Genomic DNA, 17,692 nt, shown 5'->3' with positions numbered 1-17,692 from the left:
CGGTGAGCTAAATTATTTCTTGGTAAGCAAATCAACCACAGAATTATTACTTAAGCAGGATCCAACATTTTTACTCAATTTTGGATGGTATGCAGAAGAACAAGAATGTGATGGATTTTAGATAGTCAAATACAACTTATACATTTTCCTTTATTATCCCATCCAAAATTCAGTGAATGAATTACAAAAAAAAATTACCATCCTGCTACTGTGTCTACACATCCTACAAACATCTAGATGGAAAGTGACACATCCAGGCCATCGTCCAGCTATTGGAAAACATTTATCTTGATGACATTAAACATCTGGATGTTTCCAAATGCCAAGGTGTTGGGGATATCCAGCAGATAAAATATCCTGATGACTGGTTCAATTTTGACTTATCTGTTGCATACAAAAAAAAACACATTTGCATGCATGGGTCCAATCCTACTTTAGACAGGAAATATCATTTTACCATGGATAGAGTATGAAGTCACAGACAGGAATGATCAGGTTTCAGTTCTGTAGTTATTATTATTATTATTCCTAAATCTCTAAGCTACAGACATGTTATTCTTTTAATTGTCTTGTTCAGAAAATAAGAGAATTAAGTACCTTTTAAAAAGTGTAAACATCCAGAAACTTGAGCTTTTCTTTATCTATCCTGGCCCCTAAAAATATTATAGGAGGTAAAATCAAAATGATAGAATTAAATATCCCACTGAAGATGTATGTGCAATGTTTGTGTTTTCGTTTTAAAGGTTTTGTTCTTTAGCACATCCAATTTTGTCATCTAGGCAAAATGACAAGATTTCAAACTTTCGAATTGTCTAATGTTTTCATTCATAGTTTGGCACAGAAATGGAAGGAAACATGCATTTAATTTGTCTGTGTGTGTGTGTGTGTGTGTGTGTGTGTGTGTGTGTGCGCGCGCGCGCACGTGCATATTTTATTACAACCCAGTTCACCCACATCATTAAAGATCAGCTGGTCCAATCTCTCAACCACATTTTCATATTCTAGTTTAATTAAGAAAAACAAGGGAAACATTGTTTTAATGTAAAGCACATCTTTTAGATATCTGCTTAAAGAAATATATCTGCATTCTTTTTTGGTTTTTGTCATGTTACAGCTAATTCTGTACATGTATTGATTCTGTATGCACCGGGCCTTTCAAGTCTGGTCCTTGTGCTCTGTATTAGAAATTGAGAAATAAAGCTGGGCGCTGGTGGCTCACGCCTGTAATCCTAGCTATTCAGGAGGCTGAGATTTGAGGATTGCGGTTCAAAGCCAGCCTGGACAGACTCTTACCACCCGAGGAGACTTTTATCATCAATAAACCACTCAGAAAACCAGAAGTGGTGCCGTGGTTCAAGTGGTAGAGCACTAGCTTTGAGCTGAAGAACTGAGGGACAGTGCCCAGGCCCAGAGTTCAAGCCCCACGACCGACACACACACACACTCACGAAGTGGGAAGTAAATGTTAAGGTAAAACACAACCACAAAAAAACAATTATTGCCGAGAGCCAGAAACTTTTGGGGTACTAGAGCAGCAGAAAAATTACACCCCAACTTTTAGCTTCCAAGCCAGGCCTGTACCTTTTGGATCATTCAATACCGAGCCGAAGGCGCTGATGACCACGTCAGCTTTCAGGTGGACAGTCTGCTCTTCATCCTCTACCCAGTTTCCGGTTTCATCTTGCTCCGTCCGAACAAATTGCATCCCAACAATTCTCCCGCCTTTCACAGTGACCTTCCGTGGGGAAAGGAAAGGCAGAAACTCACACTTTTCTTCTTTAGCAAGCTCCATCTAAAACGCAGAAGAACAGAGAGGAGAAACATGTTTAAAATAATTTCTCATCCTATGCAACCATTGATTTTCCTATCCAAATGCATATGGTAACTGCTGCAGTATTTCAACATCCAGGAAGCTTTCACTCACTTTCACCAAAGCCAAGATTCGGGTTTTATCTATGAACACCGTGTGCACTCCTGCCTGGGGTAGGGAGGCCGTCTTGAATTGGAGCAGTGACAAAAATGTATAGGGATGAGCTCATGAGTTATTTCCCAGGTTTTCTATTTCAAGTGCCCTAGGTTTAGTGTTATGTCTAATGTTTCTGACTATAGTAGCCTGGCCTGTTGGTGCTTCCAAGTCTGCAGATTAAGTTCCCTTTTTAAATCATCCTACATATGAAAATAAATACTCGTGTTTATTAACTAGGTGTGCAGATCTAAGCTGGAAAAAAGTCAATGAGGTGGGTGAGACAATTTGTGCGAGTATGTGACCAGAATGTTAGGTAAGAGAAAAGAAGGTTAAAAAGAAGAGAAAAGAAACATGTAGAACTGCAAAATAAAAAGATAATGAATATCATTTTTTGACTCCCTCCTCCTCCTCCTCCTCCCCCTCCTCCTTCTCCCCCTCCCCCTTCCCCTGCCCCTCCTGCTCCTCCTCCTCCTCCCCTCCCTCCCCTCTCCTCCTTCTCTTTCTTTGGGCATTGTTTCTGAGCTGTTTTTTCTCAAGGCTAGTGCTCTAGCATTTGAGTCACAACTTCACTTTCAGCTGTGTGTGTGTGTCTATCTGTCTGTCTGTTTGTGATGAATAGTCTCACAGACTTTCCCACCCAGGCTGGCTTTGAACTGCAATTTTCAGATCTCACCCTCCTCTTCCTTTTACAACAGCACCATCGTGAATGCCACAAATTACAAATGTGAAAGGAAAACAGGCATGCTCATCTTGGCAAATTCCCACTCCCTTCCCCAACTTTCCTGTAACTCTATCATAACTATCCTGTCTATCATAAAATTGAGAAATCCCATTTCTCATTTGTGTTCTTGTCATTAAAAGAATAGATATGTACACTCAAATTTACTTATTATGTTCCACTCATTATTTTTTGTTGTTGTTTTGTTTTTTATCAGTCATGGGGCTGGACGCTGTCCCTGAGCTATTTTTTGGAGTAGCCAGGCCTTTGTCAATATAATCTGAACTAGTATGCTAATTTTTCTTTCCCAAAAGTAAGAAAGAAAAATTCCCTCCCATACATTTTTCCTCCCTTGTGGAGGCCAAGTAAACGCTCAGCAGATCCTTTGATGGCTGAAGGAAAGAAGATTGTGTGTGCAAAGTATCCCATAAGGAGTCATCCCAGATAGATCATGGTGGGACTGTGGAGGCATGCAGTCTCTACTCAGCATACAGAATCTCTCAGCAGTCTACCAAGATCCACTGCTTCCTCCATTGGCACCTATCATAATCACCTGGAATGTTTTGTGACAACAGACTGCATGGGTCTACCACCCAGAGTTTCTAGATCTGTGTATTTGGATGAGGCTTAAGTATTTGTGGTTTAAGGACTATGCTATTGACCCAGGAATGAGAGACACAAGAGTTGAAGACCATTCATCCACTCAAAACTTGTGTATGCAGCACATACACAAATATGCAATAACACTATAATATTAAACTTAAAGAGCAAGGATGAAAAGACTACCTAGGGGAAGAGAATATACAACCATTTAAAGACACTCGCCAATACTATAAATTAAAGGAAGCAGTTCAGTCCCTTAAGTTATTTTTTTTAATTATAGGTTATTCTGTCTACCATTTCTCTTTAACGCTTAAGAGGACGAGTACTTATAAATCCTTGCAAGCCATTTCCTTATATTAAATTGTAAAATTTGAATAGAATAACCAATAGGCATCATACGGTAGTAGTAAATATATAAAAAGTTAAATCCCAAACTGCTTACTTCCTCGATAGGGAGATTTTAAGGGAGTGGATTTGAATCAGGTTTCAAACTTGCTTCTACTGTGCTTTGGAAAAGGTTTCTTGAAGTCAATATGGGAATAACAACAGAACATTCATTAGTATGTGGTGATTTTGAAGACAATCCTGAAAGCATAAGTGCCTCAACTAGAACTTAGTCTTACAGAAGTTACATATACAAGCTGTTCATTCTCAGTTGCTATCCTTTGAATTTACATTTCCCCAAACATTTCTTCAAGTATGCCTCAGCACTTATCAATGGGATTATGATTTCAAGAGGTGACTCGTAACAGCAGGCCTAAAACAAAGAAATTCTAATACCCCTTATAATTTTTCTATAAAATAATGAATACTAAGAGGTAAGCCATTGCTTGACTGATTCAAATGACAAAATAAATATGGTACCTGTCTGCAAAATATGTTTCCCACATCATTTTGTCACAGTCTGTAATGTAGCACAAAATAAACAAGTTTATTGTGTTTCAAAAATGTCAAGTGATGCTAAATTTTAATGATAATACCACACTTTATTGAATAGCAATGCTGAATGCTTATGGTTTGAATAAATCAATATACCATGCATATTTACACTAGCACTATTTTCTGTAGAGACAATAAATAAAATACAGGATTATGCTGTCCCAGTTGGGAAGAGTGTGTCACAGATTGATTTAAGATCTGTTTTGTCTTAGTCTTCCTTTCTTGTCTGTTGAAAGTAAGTAGTATTAAACATACATATGTCTCTTATGAGGTTTTGGAAATTTTGATATTAAAATTGGAAAATAAAATTAGCATAGATTTAATGCCTGAAGTCCTTTATAGTATGGATTTTTAGATTTGAGAGCCTGAAATCTGAGCGTAGTTATGAAGATAAGAAATTGTGTTTTCGTATAAGCTCCACTCACATTGGAATTGTCTAAAGAGGATTTGTGTTTGAATACTGAGCATTCTCTCCTACTGTCCAACCATAGACAGAAACCTGGTGTGATACAAACACTGCTTGATACGAACGAAGATTATTCTGAAGTTTGGCTACTTGAACTTTAGGGACATTTACATTCTCTGAAATATGCAGGGTTTGACTTCTTGGTGGCGCACATTAATTAGATGAGGTCTTCACAATATGTTGCTATTAAATAACTTTTTCCATCAGGGGAAATGTACAAAAGGAAGTTATTTGAATATATTTATTGATTTGTTTGCACAGTACTGCAGTGGGGAAAATAGTGAGATTAGGATAAAATTTTCTGAAAAAATATTAGGATAACTGATCTAATTTTAGGACAATCAAGAGAATATAATATTAGGACAATTAGGATATTAGCAGAACACAAAACAGCCAACACTATAGATCAGGTAAAATAGCCTTCGAATTATTTTTGGACAGCATAGGAACCAATTTGCACTATTTAACACATGCTTCTCGCAGGATTAATTTTAAGGGTGTTATGTGTAGCTTCTCATTGCCACACAAAGAAGAAGCATGACAGGACAACTTCTATATCAATTATTACAACAAAATACCTAGCTTCAAATCAACTTTGTCTCCCTGAAGTGGCACAGAAGGCCACACCACTCTGGGCATCATGGTGAATTTGGGGATTTCACATCCTCGGGGCTCTCTGCTAAAGAAGCATATGGTTGAGCATCCCAAATCTCAAAATGTGACATTCAAAGGCTGAAACATCTATAGCTCTCTTACCACTGATTTGAGACTCCCACAGGAAAATTCCACATCTGGCCTCATGTCATGTGTCATAGCCAAAACACAGGTGCACCAAAAATATTGTTCCCACTGTCGTTCACCTTGTGTGTATCAGATGGGCACAAAATGAAAATAAATTACCTAGCTAGAATCCCCTTCACATGATATTTAAGTATGTATAGGCAATATTCTAAATGTGCTAAAGTTAGAAGAAAAAAAATGTCTAAATCTGAAACACTTCTCATTCTAAGCATTCCACATCAAGAGATATCCAACCTGTATCTCTTTTGGATTGAAAGAAATAGACTTTAAAAGTCTTAGCAAAACATCCTGATTTGATAGTTAATTCTATGTGGCTTAGCTTTGTGTAAGAAAAAAATTTATAGTAGAGTCTAAGGGGGGGAAATGGGACTCTAATTAGAGTGTTGAATCTCAAACAAGGCCAAGCATAACTGGAAAAGAGATTGGCTAGATAAATCTGTCCTCAAGGCTGGGTGCTTGTGGCTCACACCTATAATCTAAGCTTATCTGGAAGGTGAGATCTGAGGCTAATGATTGCAAGCCAGCCTAAGCAAGAGAGTCCATTGGAACCTTTTTGCCAATTAACCACCTAAAAACCGGAAGTGGTGACTAGGCTCAATGTGATAGCGCTAGCTCTGAATGCAAAAGCTCAGGGGCAGCATCCAGGCTGAGTTCAAGCACTGGAACTATCACCACCAACAACAAAAACAACTGTCCTCAGTGGTATGAGAATTTGAGCTTCTTAGTCTAAATAAATGCAAAGGACTCTAACATCATGAACTATGGGAAACATAGGTTGGACATAGGAGGATAGTATTGTAAACAAGTTAATAGGGATCCCTTGAATTAACAAAGGTAACTTTTGAATAAAGGAAATTCTACCCAACAAAAATGGATAGCAAAGGCATAGAACATAGTATCTCAAAATAGGAAAGTAGATGATAACAGATTTTAGCTACATTTACATATCAAATGATAAATTCTTTCATAAAACTCCTTCAATATAGAAATATTTCATTCATCTCGCTCTACCTCCAACTTCCAATATGAGGTTCACACAGTCAACACTTTGATGAAATATGAGAAAATGAACATGCACACAGACGTTAAGTGAACCAGAATATCTTCTAGCCAGTATGCTACATGGAGGGAGCCTGACAACAGGGCTCTGCCCTGTCTGTGTCCATCAAAATGATTGGCACACAGAGGACCTTGAGTAAAGTTTTGCTTATCCGTTGTAATGACAAATGGTTATCAGACCCTGAAGGATATTCAAATTAATGACAGGAAAACCACATGTCAGTATAATGAATGAGTAGACGCTAGACACCCATCCCAAAGCAGGCAACCAAAGGCATTCAGAAGACATGCCACCTAGACAGACCATCCTACAACAGAGGGGGAAATAAAAAAGAAGGTAGTATTTCTCCTCACTTGTCAATCAGAACCATTGGGAAATGGTGGACCAGAGTGATCAGATCTGATCAGTGATCAATATAAATACATCAATCTTAATATTTTGCCACTCTAATTAAGAAGTGTTTTGTGAGCATTCACAAATGTTGGTCCTAGCCTATTGATGCCTAATGCTTTCTGATCATCATTAATGATCAGCATCTCTGTGAATGTGGGGCATGAATGTTTCTAAAGCTCATGGTGCACACATACATGGAACCTGTTCTGATAAGAGCAATTGGAATATCAGCACACACATAAATGTCTCTTTTCCTTATCTCTACTAATGGAATAAAGTATTAAGTAGTTATAAGGGTCCAGTTTTTAGGTTCAATAGATCAGGTTGTCATTTCCATCTCAAAAGTATAAGGGAAGTGAACAAAAAAAAATTTTCATAGCTTTGATTTTCACCTCCATATTCAAGAAAAGATAAGCAGTTGATGCTAAGTGAAATAAAAATAGTGCACTATAGCATGCAATAATGATCATCATTTTAATGATTAACTTTATGTAATGTGATGATTTGGTCTGATTAATATTACAGGCATCATACTGTAGAAATTATGAAACAACTTAATTTACTATAATTAAAAGCATGATGTCAACTCATTTTTAGATTGCATATATGCAAAGTAAGCATAGGTTATAAAGTGTAATGAGCAGAGCTCAAAACCAGCATACATTAAACTCTGGAAAAAAACTTATAATATATGGAGGCTTAGGAGGCAATGTGAAGAAAACACAATATTCTTTGCAAAGCTTATCTGCTAAGAGCAGCATATTTAACAATCTATTAATTCAGTGAGAATATAAAGATTCTAAAAATGTTATTTAGAATCAAAATAGTTTTGTAGTCTTCTTTGAACATTGATATCCTAGAAAATGTGATCTCATTTTATCACTGTTAAATTGTGGTTATACTACAAACATTTATAATTACATGGTCCTATTCATGCATAAATTTAACTACTGATTAGGTACACATTGTGCATAAGACTGATGCCAGGTGCTAATAAGTAGAAGTGAAATTAATTCCTGCCTTATCAAAGACGCATAGACAGCTGGACGCAAGCATGTCATGCCTGTAATCCAAGCTACATGGAAGGCTGAAAAGAAAAGGCTCACAGCTCATGCCAGCCTGAGAAAATCTTCACAAGACCCCTTCACTGCCCATAAATGGAGCAGTGGCCTATGTCTTTCAGCCTAAGCTACATAGGAGGCAGAGATCTGAAGAGCATGATTGCAGGCAAAGCTGCAACCATGGATAGTAATATATATATATATATATATATATATATATATATATATATATATATTCTGTTGTGCTAGGAATTAAACCCAGAGCTCATGCTTACTAGGCAGACACTTAAGCCATACATCCTGCCTTTATGTTTATATCTATTTTTGAGACATAGTTTTATTAACTTTGCCCAAGTTTGCCTTAAATTTATGATCCTTCTGCCTCCACATCTGCCTGGCTTCAATTTACCTTTCTTGATAATTTATATTATGTGATACAATGATAATTTTGACAATCAAAAATAAAACTATATTTAAAGATAACAAAATTTTGAGGTGCATGGATGTATGCTATATATTTTAGTTATTTTATACCTATTTGAAACCTTCCCTTAAGATTTTGATACCCTTCATATATTAGTTTATTCAACATGCACCACTGATCTGATACATTGAATCAGACTTGTCTAGATTTGGGGGTCATATACCATGTTGAAAAAGGCAATATACTGTAGGAACTGGCATTTTAAGTTATGAGGTAAGTGTGAAGTAACAGCTGTCCTATGTGGAAAATGTTTAAAATTAGCTGTAAGCAAAGAAGAAGAAGGAGGAGGAGGAAGAGGAGGAGAAGGAAGAGGAGGAGGAGGAGGAGGAGGAGGAGGAGGAGGAGGAGGAGGAGGAGGAGGAGGAGGAGGAGGAGAAGAAAGAGGAGGAGGAAGAGGAGGAGGAAAGAAAGAAAAAGAAAATGAAAAAGCTACCAAAGCCTACTAGAGAGAAATGTGAACTCAGGAGGGAACTAAGGAAGCCTTCAAAGAGAAAATGATCTTTGGGCAGACCTTGAAGAATGAGGACATTTTTATAAAAAGAACAAAGAAACCACTCAAAGCAGTGCTAAGTCAAATGGAGAAAGGAAAGCCAATAATCTCAGCACTAGGTAGCATGAGTTCAAGGCAAGCCTGGCCTACATACTGAGTGAGAGCACTTTAAAAAAAAAAAAACCAACAAAACTAGGAAAAAAAGATCATAATTTCAAATATGCATTTTTATTATTATTGTATTTTCAATGGTATACATGGACCTGTGTGTATTTCATAATATTCACTGTATAGAAAAAGAACAGTAGTTATTGGAAAGCTAAACTAAATATTATTAAAAGCAAAAAGGCTTCTAACTTTCAGTAACAAGGAATACCAACCACTATTATTTAATAAGAGTTGATGAATGTATACATATTGATAAGCATATTAGGTAGCTATACATTATATCATCATAACTTGCAATTAAATATTATATAATCATATTTATAATGTATAAATACATTATTAATGAATGTATAAATACATATATGAATAGTAATACATAAATATATGGATATTATAGTAGTATATATAAATATATAATCGTATATATGGAATATATAAAATATACACAATTATATAATATGTAGTACATATTGTATAAAGTATTTTATATATGACATTACATATTATTTTTTCAAAAATATATTGGTTTCAGCTCTACAAATCTTCCTACTGAAATTTGCAATCACCGCCACAGAATTTTCAAAGCAGTTTCAGTAAATGCCCAATATTGAATGGGCACAAGCTTCTGTGGGCTCCTGGCAGACTTTCGTTTTCCATTTACTATCTGAATTATCACATACAATAAAGAATTGTGAACAATTTCAGTTGTCATTTTCTTGATATCTATGCTTCCAGTGCAGTACTCACCAAATGACTGATAATACTTTAATCACAACTTCTTCCAAGCATAATGTTAATAGATACTGCAAAAAAAAATCTTAAAAACAGTGTTGCTATTCTATAAGAAGATAGATTCTATCTGCCTGAAATCATGAATTCTTCACTTATCTTTCTCTGAGTTTGAAAAATATAAAACTTGGGGAATGGAAGAAATCTTGAGAAGCATGTAATTACAGCAGAGATTTTACAGAGGGACCTACAGAGAGCTGAGCAGTGCCCTAGTTCTTAGTGTTTTTTCTTGACTACTCCACTGCAACTGTTCACACTACCCTGACTTTTCATAACTTTCAAGCAGGTAAACACACACAGAGGTCTTAGATTGCCATTCCTCAGTCATTATCAAGTACTAAAGGTGTACTTTCTCTGTTAGTACCATGGGAATCTCTCAGTAGAATTAATTAACTGTCTGCCCAGGGGCCAGTGTGTTTGTTTGTTTGTTTGCAGTTCCCCACAACCAATCATGCCAACAAGTCTCTGATCAATTCTTATGAAAAACAGCACTCAAATGATGTTGAATTGACTAATGCTGCTATAAGCCTCATTCTTACTGAATAAGATAAAATTTGTCAGGGTATAGAGTTTACTTTCTAAAAATAGCCCCAGGTTTATATTTATTGTTATTAAGGAAAAAGGAAGAAGCACATGTTAATCAGCAAAATACAGAGGATAAAAGAATCTATGCTTATAGCTTTCACATGATCATTTGACATTGAAAATGTAAGATAAGAGGCTTATAAGTGACATAACATGAATGACTTGTCATGAGGTATGTTGTATGGTACTCAAATGATTCAATCAAACTGCATGTTCTTTCCTATGCATATGTTTTCAGAATTGTAGTAACAGATTAAGTAAATCTGGATTGACAGATGATCAGTCATTGTTATTTATATTATTAAAATAATCAAGTATGAGTGTCAAGACAGTTAATCCTCTGAGAAGATAAATATGTGAAAAGAACTGGTCAAAGTCAAAGCAAATGCTAGCTTGCTTCAAGTACACTGCGAGAGATCAAAGGGTCCTAGAGAGAGACCCATAAAAATATAGTTGAATTAGCTGGACACACCCCTGGCTCATGCCTGTAACCATACCTATTAAGGAGGCGGAGATCTGAGAATCCTAGTTCAAAGCCATCCCAAGCAAGGAAGTCTATGATACTCTTATCTCCAATTAACCATCTCTATCTATCTATCTATCTATCTATCTATCTATCTATCTATCTATCTATCTATCTATCTATCTATCTATCTGTCTGTCTGTCTGTCTGTCTGTCTGTCTGTCTGTCTGTCTGTCTGTCTGTCCATCCGTCTGTCTGTCTGTCTGTCTGTCCATCCGTCTGTCTCTCTGTCTCTCTGTGTGTGACTATCTATACATACATAGACATACGCTGCTTATGGAAAATGAATATGTCTCATAGAGACTGCTGAAATATTCTTTGCATAGTGATCTGTGATTGAGACAAATTTTGAACTATACTCTCCTCAGTAATAATTAATAACAACAGAGTTCCTCTTTTTTAACCTTATCCTATCAATTTCTCCAGTGGAGCAGGTCTGTTGAGCTCTGACCTTCAGGCCTCCTGTTAGGGATTCCCAATCGCCTACAGCGTTCTCGCAGTTCTATCTGATCTGTCAACAGCTTTTAATACCAGCATTTGGGGGGATTCTGTTATCCTGTGAAATTTAATCTCACCTATTTAAGCTTGCAGAAAGTACTGGAGGGAATTATTAACAGATTTTTCCCCCTGCATCTTCTTAGAGGAGAGTGCTGAGTGATGGGCTGGTTCCCCTAAGGACTCACAGCTGAGAAGTGCTAGTTTGTCAGTAGCATCCTATTTAGCATGTGTGTGAGGCCACAAGGGAGCCTGGAAGACATGTGGAATCAGAATTACATCAATATGCTGATGAAGCCTCCCTATCTTCGTGGCATCAAACCTATATCCTTTAGCATTAATGCTTTCTTAACTAAGATGGAAAGCGCCTCCAAACAGCACACTGCTTATGGCTCTAATTAGACAGCTGAAAACCAAGCTGATGATGCATTAGAGTAGTAGACCAGCAATCTCAGCATCACCAAAGAATGGGTTGAAAATGCAAACGCTCAGGTCCAACCCAAACCTACTAAGAACTCTGGGGCGAGGGTGCCCAGCCTCCAGTACTTTGCTAGCTATCCAGGTGATTTTAGTATGCGCTGAAATTTCGGTATCGCTCAATTAGGGAGATGGGATGTGTTTGTCACTGCAAAAATCTATTGGGCAGGTCCTTCTAGTTTTACAGGTTAAAAACACTCCTGGATCCAATCCTATTTTGTTGGTTATATCAACCATGACACAAATACACCTTCACAGACAATTCCGTGTCCAATGTAACTGTTCTCTGTGACCATTTGTATTTGTCATGAAAGAATGGGAAGACTTTATATTATTCTGTTTCTCCCTCTCCCAAATGAACATCAGACTGCAGTTTTAGATAGAAACATGTTTAAATACCCATATGGGAAAAAAACTGTATAATACGATCTCTTTTGATCGTCATTTATTTTAAAGAAATCTAAACGAGACTAAAACTTGTCCAGGATAGAAAGTATGGAAGAAATTAGAAAAAGATACAAAAGAATTGGGTATACCAGATAATGCTTCATATTAGTTAAAATATGTAGCTCACACCTATAATCCTAGCTATGCAGGTGACTGAGATCTGAGGATTGCAGTTCAAAGCCAGCTTGGCCATGAAAGTCCATGACACTCTTATCTCCAATTAACCACCAGAAAACTAGAAGTGGCACTGTGACTGACTGAAGTGGTAGAACTTTAGCCTTGAGCTGAAGAGTGCAGGGACAATGCCCAAGCCCCAGAATTCAAACCCTACAACCGACCAATATACATATATATGTGTATATATATATGTGTGTGTGTGTATATATATATATATATATATATACATATATATATGTATATATATTTGGCCTGGTGCTGTTTGCTCATACCTGTAATCCTAGCTACTCAGGAGGCTGAGATCTGAGGATTGCAGTTCAAAGCCAGCCTGGGCAGGAAAGTTCCCAAGACTCTTATCTCAAATTAATCACCAAAAATGACAGAAGTGGAGGTATGGTTCAAGTGGCAGAGCACCAAGCATAGACACAAAAGCCAAATGAGAGTATGACACTCTGAGTTCATGCCTCAGTACTGGCACTAGCAATGGCACTCTGTGTGTGTGTGTGTGTGTGTGTGTGTGTGTGTGTGTGTGTGTGTGTGTGTGAATATCATCTCTTCAACCTCAATTTTGAAGGAGGTAGATGATACGTCATCATCAGCTCCACTCTTTTGATATCTTAGTTTCACTGGTGTTATGACAATATCTTTTTTTAATATATTTTTTATTGTATAGGTACTGTACTGAGGGGTTACAGTTACATGAGCAAGATAATCAGTCCATTTCCTATCGAGCATTGTTACCCCCTCCTTTATATTTCCCCAATATCTTGAGCCCTCTTTGCAATGTCTGGGTAAAAAGCCAAATGAAGGCCATGGGGAATAACATTAAAACCTCTCTTAATGCTGGTGCTCTCCAGTCCAGAAAAGACGTAACTTACTCACCAGTGTCACAACTTTGAAATCTATGTAGAATCTGGTAATGCATTACTAATTATCCTTGTTTCCTACTAAAGAATTTTGTCTCAAATCATCAGATGAACCTTCCAGGGCCACTATGATATCCAGCTAAGTTGGAATACTCTGGGGACATCTACTCTAGAAAACATTCATTTCATAATGACTTGTTGAATCATTTGCATATGACACTCATGTACTAGATAAGCAGAAAAAATTTCAGAGAGTAGACCATGGTCACACACTCACTCAGCTTATGGTCAAGTATTTCTAAGAATATGTAGAAATTTTGCTTCCTTTGTTTTTTTTTTTTTTGATCCATAGTGGGGCTTGAACTCTGGGCCTGAGTGCTGTCCCTCAGCTCTTCAGCTCAAGGCGAGCACTCTACCACTTGAGCCACTACACCACTTCCAGTTTTCTGGTGGTTTATTGGAGATAAGAGTCTCACGGACTTTCCTGCCTGGGCTGGCTTTGAACCATGATCCTCAGATCTCAGCCTCCTTAGTAGCTAGGATTACAGGAATAAGCCACTGGCGCCTAACAGAAATTTTGCTTAATTAAGAATAATTAAGAGATGTTTAATCTTTTGTTCTTCTCAACTTGTGTTTTACTAACCAACTGCAGGCATGTGACTTGTTTACCAATAGCCTATTGTTTCCATTTTGTACCCTAAGAATACCAGCTCCTGAGTACTGGAGTTTTTTTTTTTTTTCTTTTATTGAACTGTGCCTAGATTCAGGTTATTTCCTTCCTGCAATTCAGTCACATTGACCAGTAGTCTACTTTTTAATTAGTTGCTGAGTAGCTGCCTTCTCTCTGACTCTAACAGTCTCTGATTGAAACTACCCAGTAGTAATTTTGAAGTTTCCTGCAGATCTTGGTGATTCTCTGCTCAACATAATTTCAGAATCTCATCATCCACTGAGAATAAAAGGTAAGAGACATCTTTAAGTTAGCTGTCCACAGTGAGCTGGACCTAGAATGTTTATTGCTGGATGGCTGATTCTCTCAATTTCTGCTTCTCCACATTCAACAATCACCTCATCAGAGAGCCCTGCCAGAACCGCCCGGTGAGAGATGGCAGATTCTTCCTTCTCATTCACCACCACCCCTAACACACACACACACATACACACACACACACACACACACACACACACACACACACACACACACACACACACACACACACACACACACACACACACACTCTGCTCATATGTTCCCATATAGATCAGTACCACTCTTCCAGAGAAGTAATTATCTTTCAATGTACTGCCGATGCAGCAATACTTTATTTATTAGGCTCTTCCTTCGCTAAGTAGGAACTCCTTAAATCCTTGAGGTTTGATTTATGACTACATTCAAATTACTTAGAATAATGCCTGGTATACAATAGGTAGCTAATCAGTGTAAATACATAAATACGTCTACCTTCTTATCCAGTCCCATTCTTTTGTGCGTTTCATGCAAAACAAAAAAAAAAAATATATCCAGCAGTGATTTCTAGGGATCATTAGTAATAGAAAATCACTATGATACCAAGTGTAAAATAAGTTACCGTCACCATGTGAGGTGTTATAGTTTGGATTTGGAATGTCTTCCTGAAAGCTCTTGTATCGAAAATTTGGTTCCCAGCAATGGTAAAACTCCCTTAATTCAATTAGGGCTGTTTTTGTTGAATTTATCAAATGACATTACTGTACTGATCAAGGTCTATAGAAAAAAATATTTATGATTAGAAGACCACTTTGTTTTGGAGGGAAACAGAAGGTCTAAGAGGAAAGAATATATAATTTAAACCCTTGCCATGAAATAGTGGTGACTGATAATTGAGTGAGATTAATTTGCTCTGTGGTTAATTTACCTGTGACAAATCACCTATTGACTACAACTATAAATCCTGCCTGGTACAGAAACTCCAAACATGTCCAGACATTCCACAGCAAATCAAATTCATAATACTGATGTGAATAAAATGAGCAATTTATCTTTCTCTGACTATATTTGGTTCTTGTTCTCAGAAGTCATATCCTTTGAAAGGCACTATCTTTCTCCAATAGCATTAGAAGTTGCAGCGCCTTGGAACACGTATCCAGCTGATACTTAACTCCACCTCTAGTCACCAGGTGCCTGTCAGAAAGAAATGATTTTAAATCTGTCATTTTTAGTAAGTTGACTAATTATGAAAACGGATGCTCTAATGTTTACATTGAGATCTAAAACAAACAACAACATGGTAATCTCATTCAGTTTGTGTCACAGCATGATGAACTGAGAGTAGGAGTTAGCTCTGTGTGTGTGTGTGTGTGCGTGTGTGTGTGTGTGTGTGTGTGTGTGTGTGTGTGTGTGTGTGTGTGTGTATACATGTGTGAGGCAACTTGTAAATCTGACTCAGTAGAAAATCCAGACTGCCTCTAACCACCACAGTCATTGAATACCCACACATTGTGTGAAAAATCCCTTTTGTTCGGGATATGGAAGACAACACATTCACTATTCTCTTTACATAGGATACATAGTAAAAGATAGAGCAAAATAAAAGAAAGCTCTTGTGATTGGAACAAAAATAAATTTCTAATTTTATCTGAATCTGTCTTAAAAACATTTTTCCCCCTTTTTCCTTGGATGGTCTGAGTTAGATGAAAAACAATTAGGGGACCTAAAATTTAATTTTCTTTCTTTTTCTTTTCCTTTTTCTTCAAGCTGACAATTGCCAGGATAGCCTAAGGATTTAAATGGAGGGTCTGCACTTAACAGCTCCACTGCCTAGAAAAATCTGCTGGATTCCCACTCCCTCTTATCCGTGGGTTTCTCCTTTACCTCCTCCGGGACAGCTCTGATATTAACAAAGCCTTTTCTGAAGGCGATGAACACGCGCCGGGCCCCGCAGCGGAGGGCAGAGGTAGCACAGTCAAAAGCAGTGTCTCCGGCGCCCAGCACAATCACGGCTCCCTGGATGGACGGCATTGGAGAGTGACAGGCGCACATCCCTGAATGATGAAAGGAAAACCCCATTTTCAAGTAGAGAAACCATTTCTGCATGACAGCTCAAAAGATACTTGGACTCAAAGCAGTGTAAAATTGCATCTTACCGTTTTCCAGGATGGAGTGTCACTATCAAATTATTCTGCTTCATTGAGAGACAGTTTTATTCCCATTTGAAAAATATGCTCATATATGTAATTTCCTAGCCAGTACTTTGAACTTCCTATTTTTTTCCCCCTTTCTCGAAGCAGTGTGACAATGTAGCCTGTGTGAAGGGCTGAGGCCATAGAAAAGTGCGATGACTCAATTAAGATTCAGTCAAGGCCAAGAGGTCACTCCACGTGGACATCATTAAATTAGTATTTGCTAGGTGACTGGATTACTAGTTGGCAGGATTCTGCTAAAATCTACACTTAACTCCGGCAATGTCTAACATAAAGCTGTACTCAATATTACATAAACTCAAACTTGGTAAATAAGCACGTCTACTAAGGGTCCTTAGTGTAAGTGTAATTGAAGAGTTCCTGAGAAGTACCTTCTTGAAATGGTGAAAATAAAACTTTCTCCCCTTTCTCGGGATTTGTCTACAACATCGGGAAATACAAGAAACAGGGCTTGCTAAGGGTCCATTTCTCTGAGGGAACTAGGTAAAGATTTGGTAGTCCAATGAAAGTCCTTGTCTAAAAGGAAAATGCAGGTGTCCCACGTATATTAGATAGCACCGTATTATCAGATTAAGTAAAACTGTTGATAAGATAAATGACTATCATTTTAGGAAATGGCACCATGGATAGAATGGACCTATAATCTTCATAAAGATTATCATCATGTTGGTAAGATTTGAGGTTTAGCATTAGACAATTGGCACTCTGGAATGCTCCAGTAGTTGCTCAGTGCACCCTGACCTTCCAACAAAGGGGGTGCAACTACATAGCCTCAGCTCTCTGGGGAGGAGGAACACAGAGATAGCATGGACCTTCAACTATTAACTTTTGCATAGTGACACAATGTCAAATAGTTCTTGACTTTTTAAATATTGTGGGGAAAGTGGGTTTTCACATGTTCAAAAGCCTTAGATAATCTAGTTTTAGTGAAAAAAAAAGCTACAGTTTATTCATCACTAAGACAATGACTGCAATCTCTAGTCAGCCAAACCATACTGTACTGT

At 37.5% G+C, this 17,692-nt stretch overlaps 1 protein-coding gene across 1 annotated transcript in view; it reads right to left on the bottom strand.

Moving 5' to 3' along the window:
* Window positions 1–17,692, bottom strand: part of Dpyd (dihydropyrimidine dehydrogenase) — a 715,003-nt gene that overhangs the window by 402,110 nt on the left and 295,201 nt on the right. The window contains exons 10-11 of the mRNA XM_042677821.1: window positions 16,360–16,529; window positions 1,582–1,792 (exon numbers count right to left, since the gene is read on the bottom strand). Of these exons, the coding sequence (XP_042533755.1) occupies window positions 1,582–1,792; window positions 16,360–16,529 (381 nt within the window). The remainder of the gene's footprint in view (window positions 1–1,581; window positions 1,793–16,359; window positions 16,530–17,692) is intronic.

This window comes from Dipodomys spectabilis, unplaced genomic scaffold (genome assembly GCF_019054845.1).
Source record: "Dipodomys spectabilis isolate Male_0828 unplaced genomic scaffold, ASM1905484v1 ptg000002l, whole genome shotgun sequence".
Taxonomy (NCBI): domain Eukaryota; kingdom Metazoa; phylum Chordata; class Mammalia; order Rodentia; family Heteromyidae; genus Dipodomys; species Dipodomys spectabilis.
The sequence above is the reverse complement of the archived record's forward strand: the minus strand, read 5'-3'. Positions and strand labels throughout refer to the sequence as shown.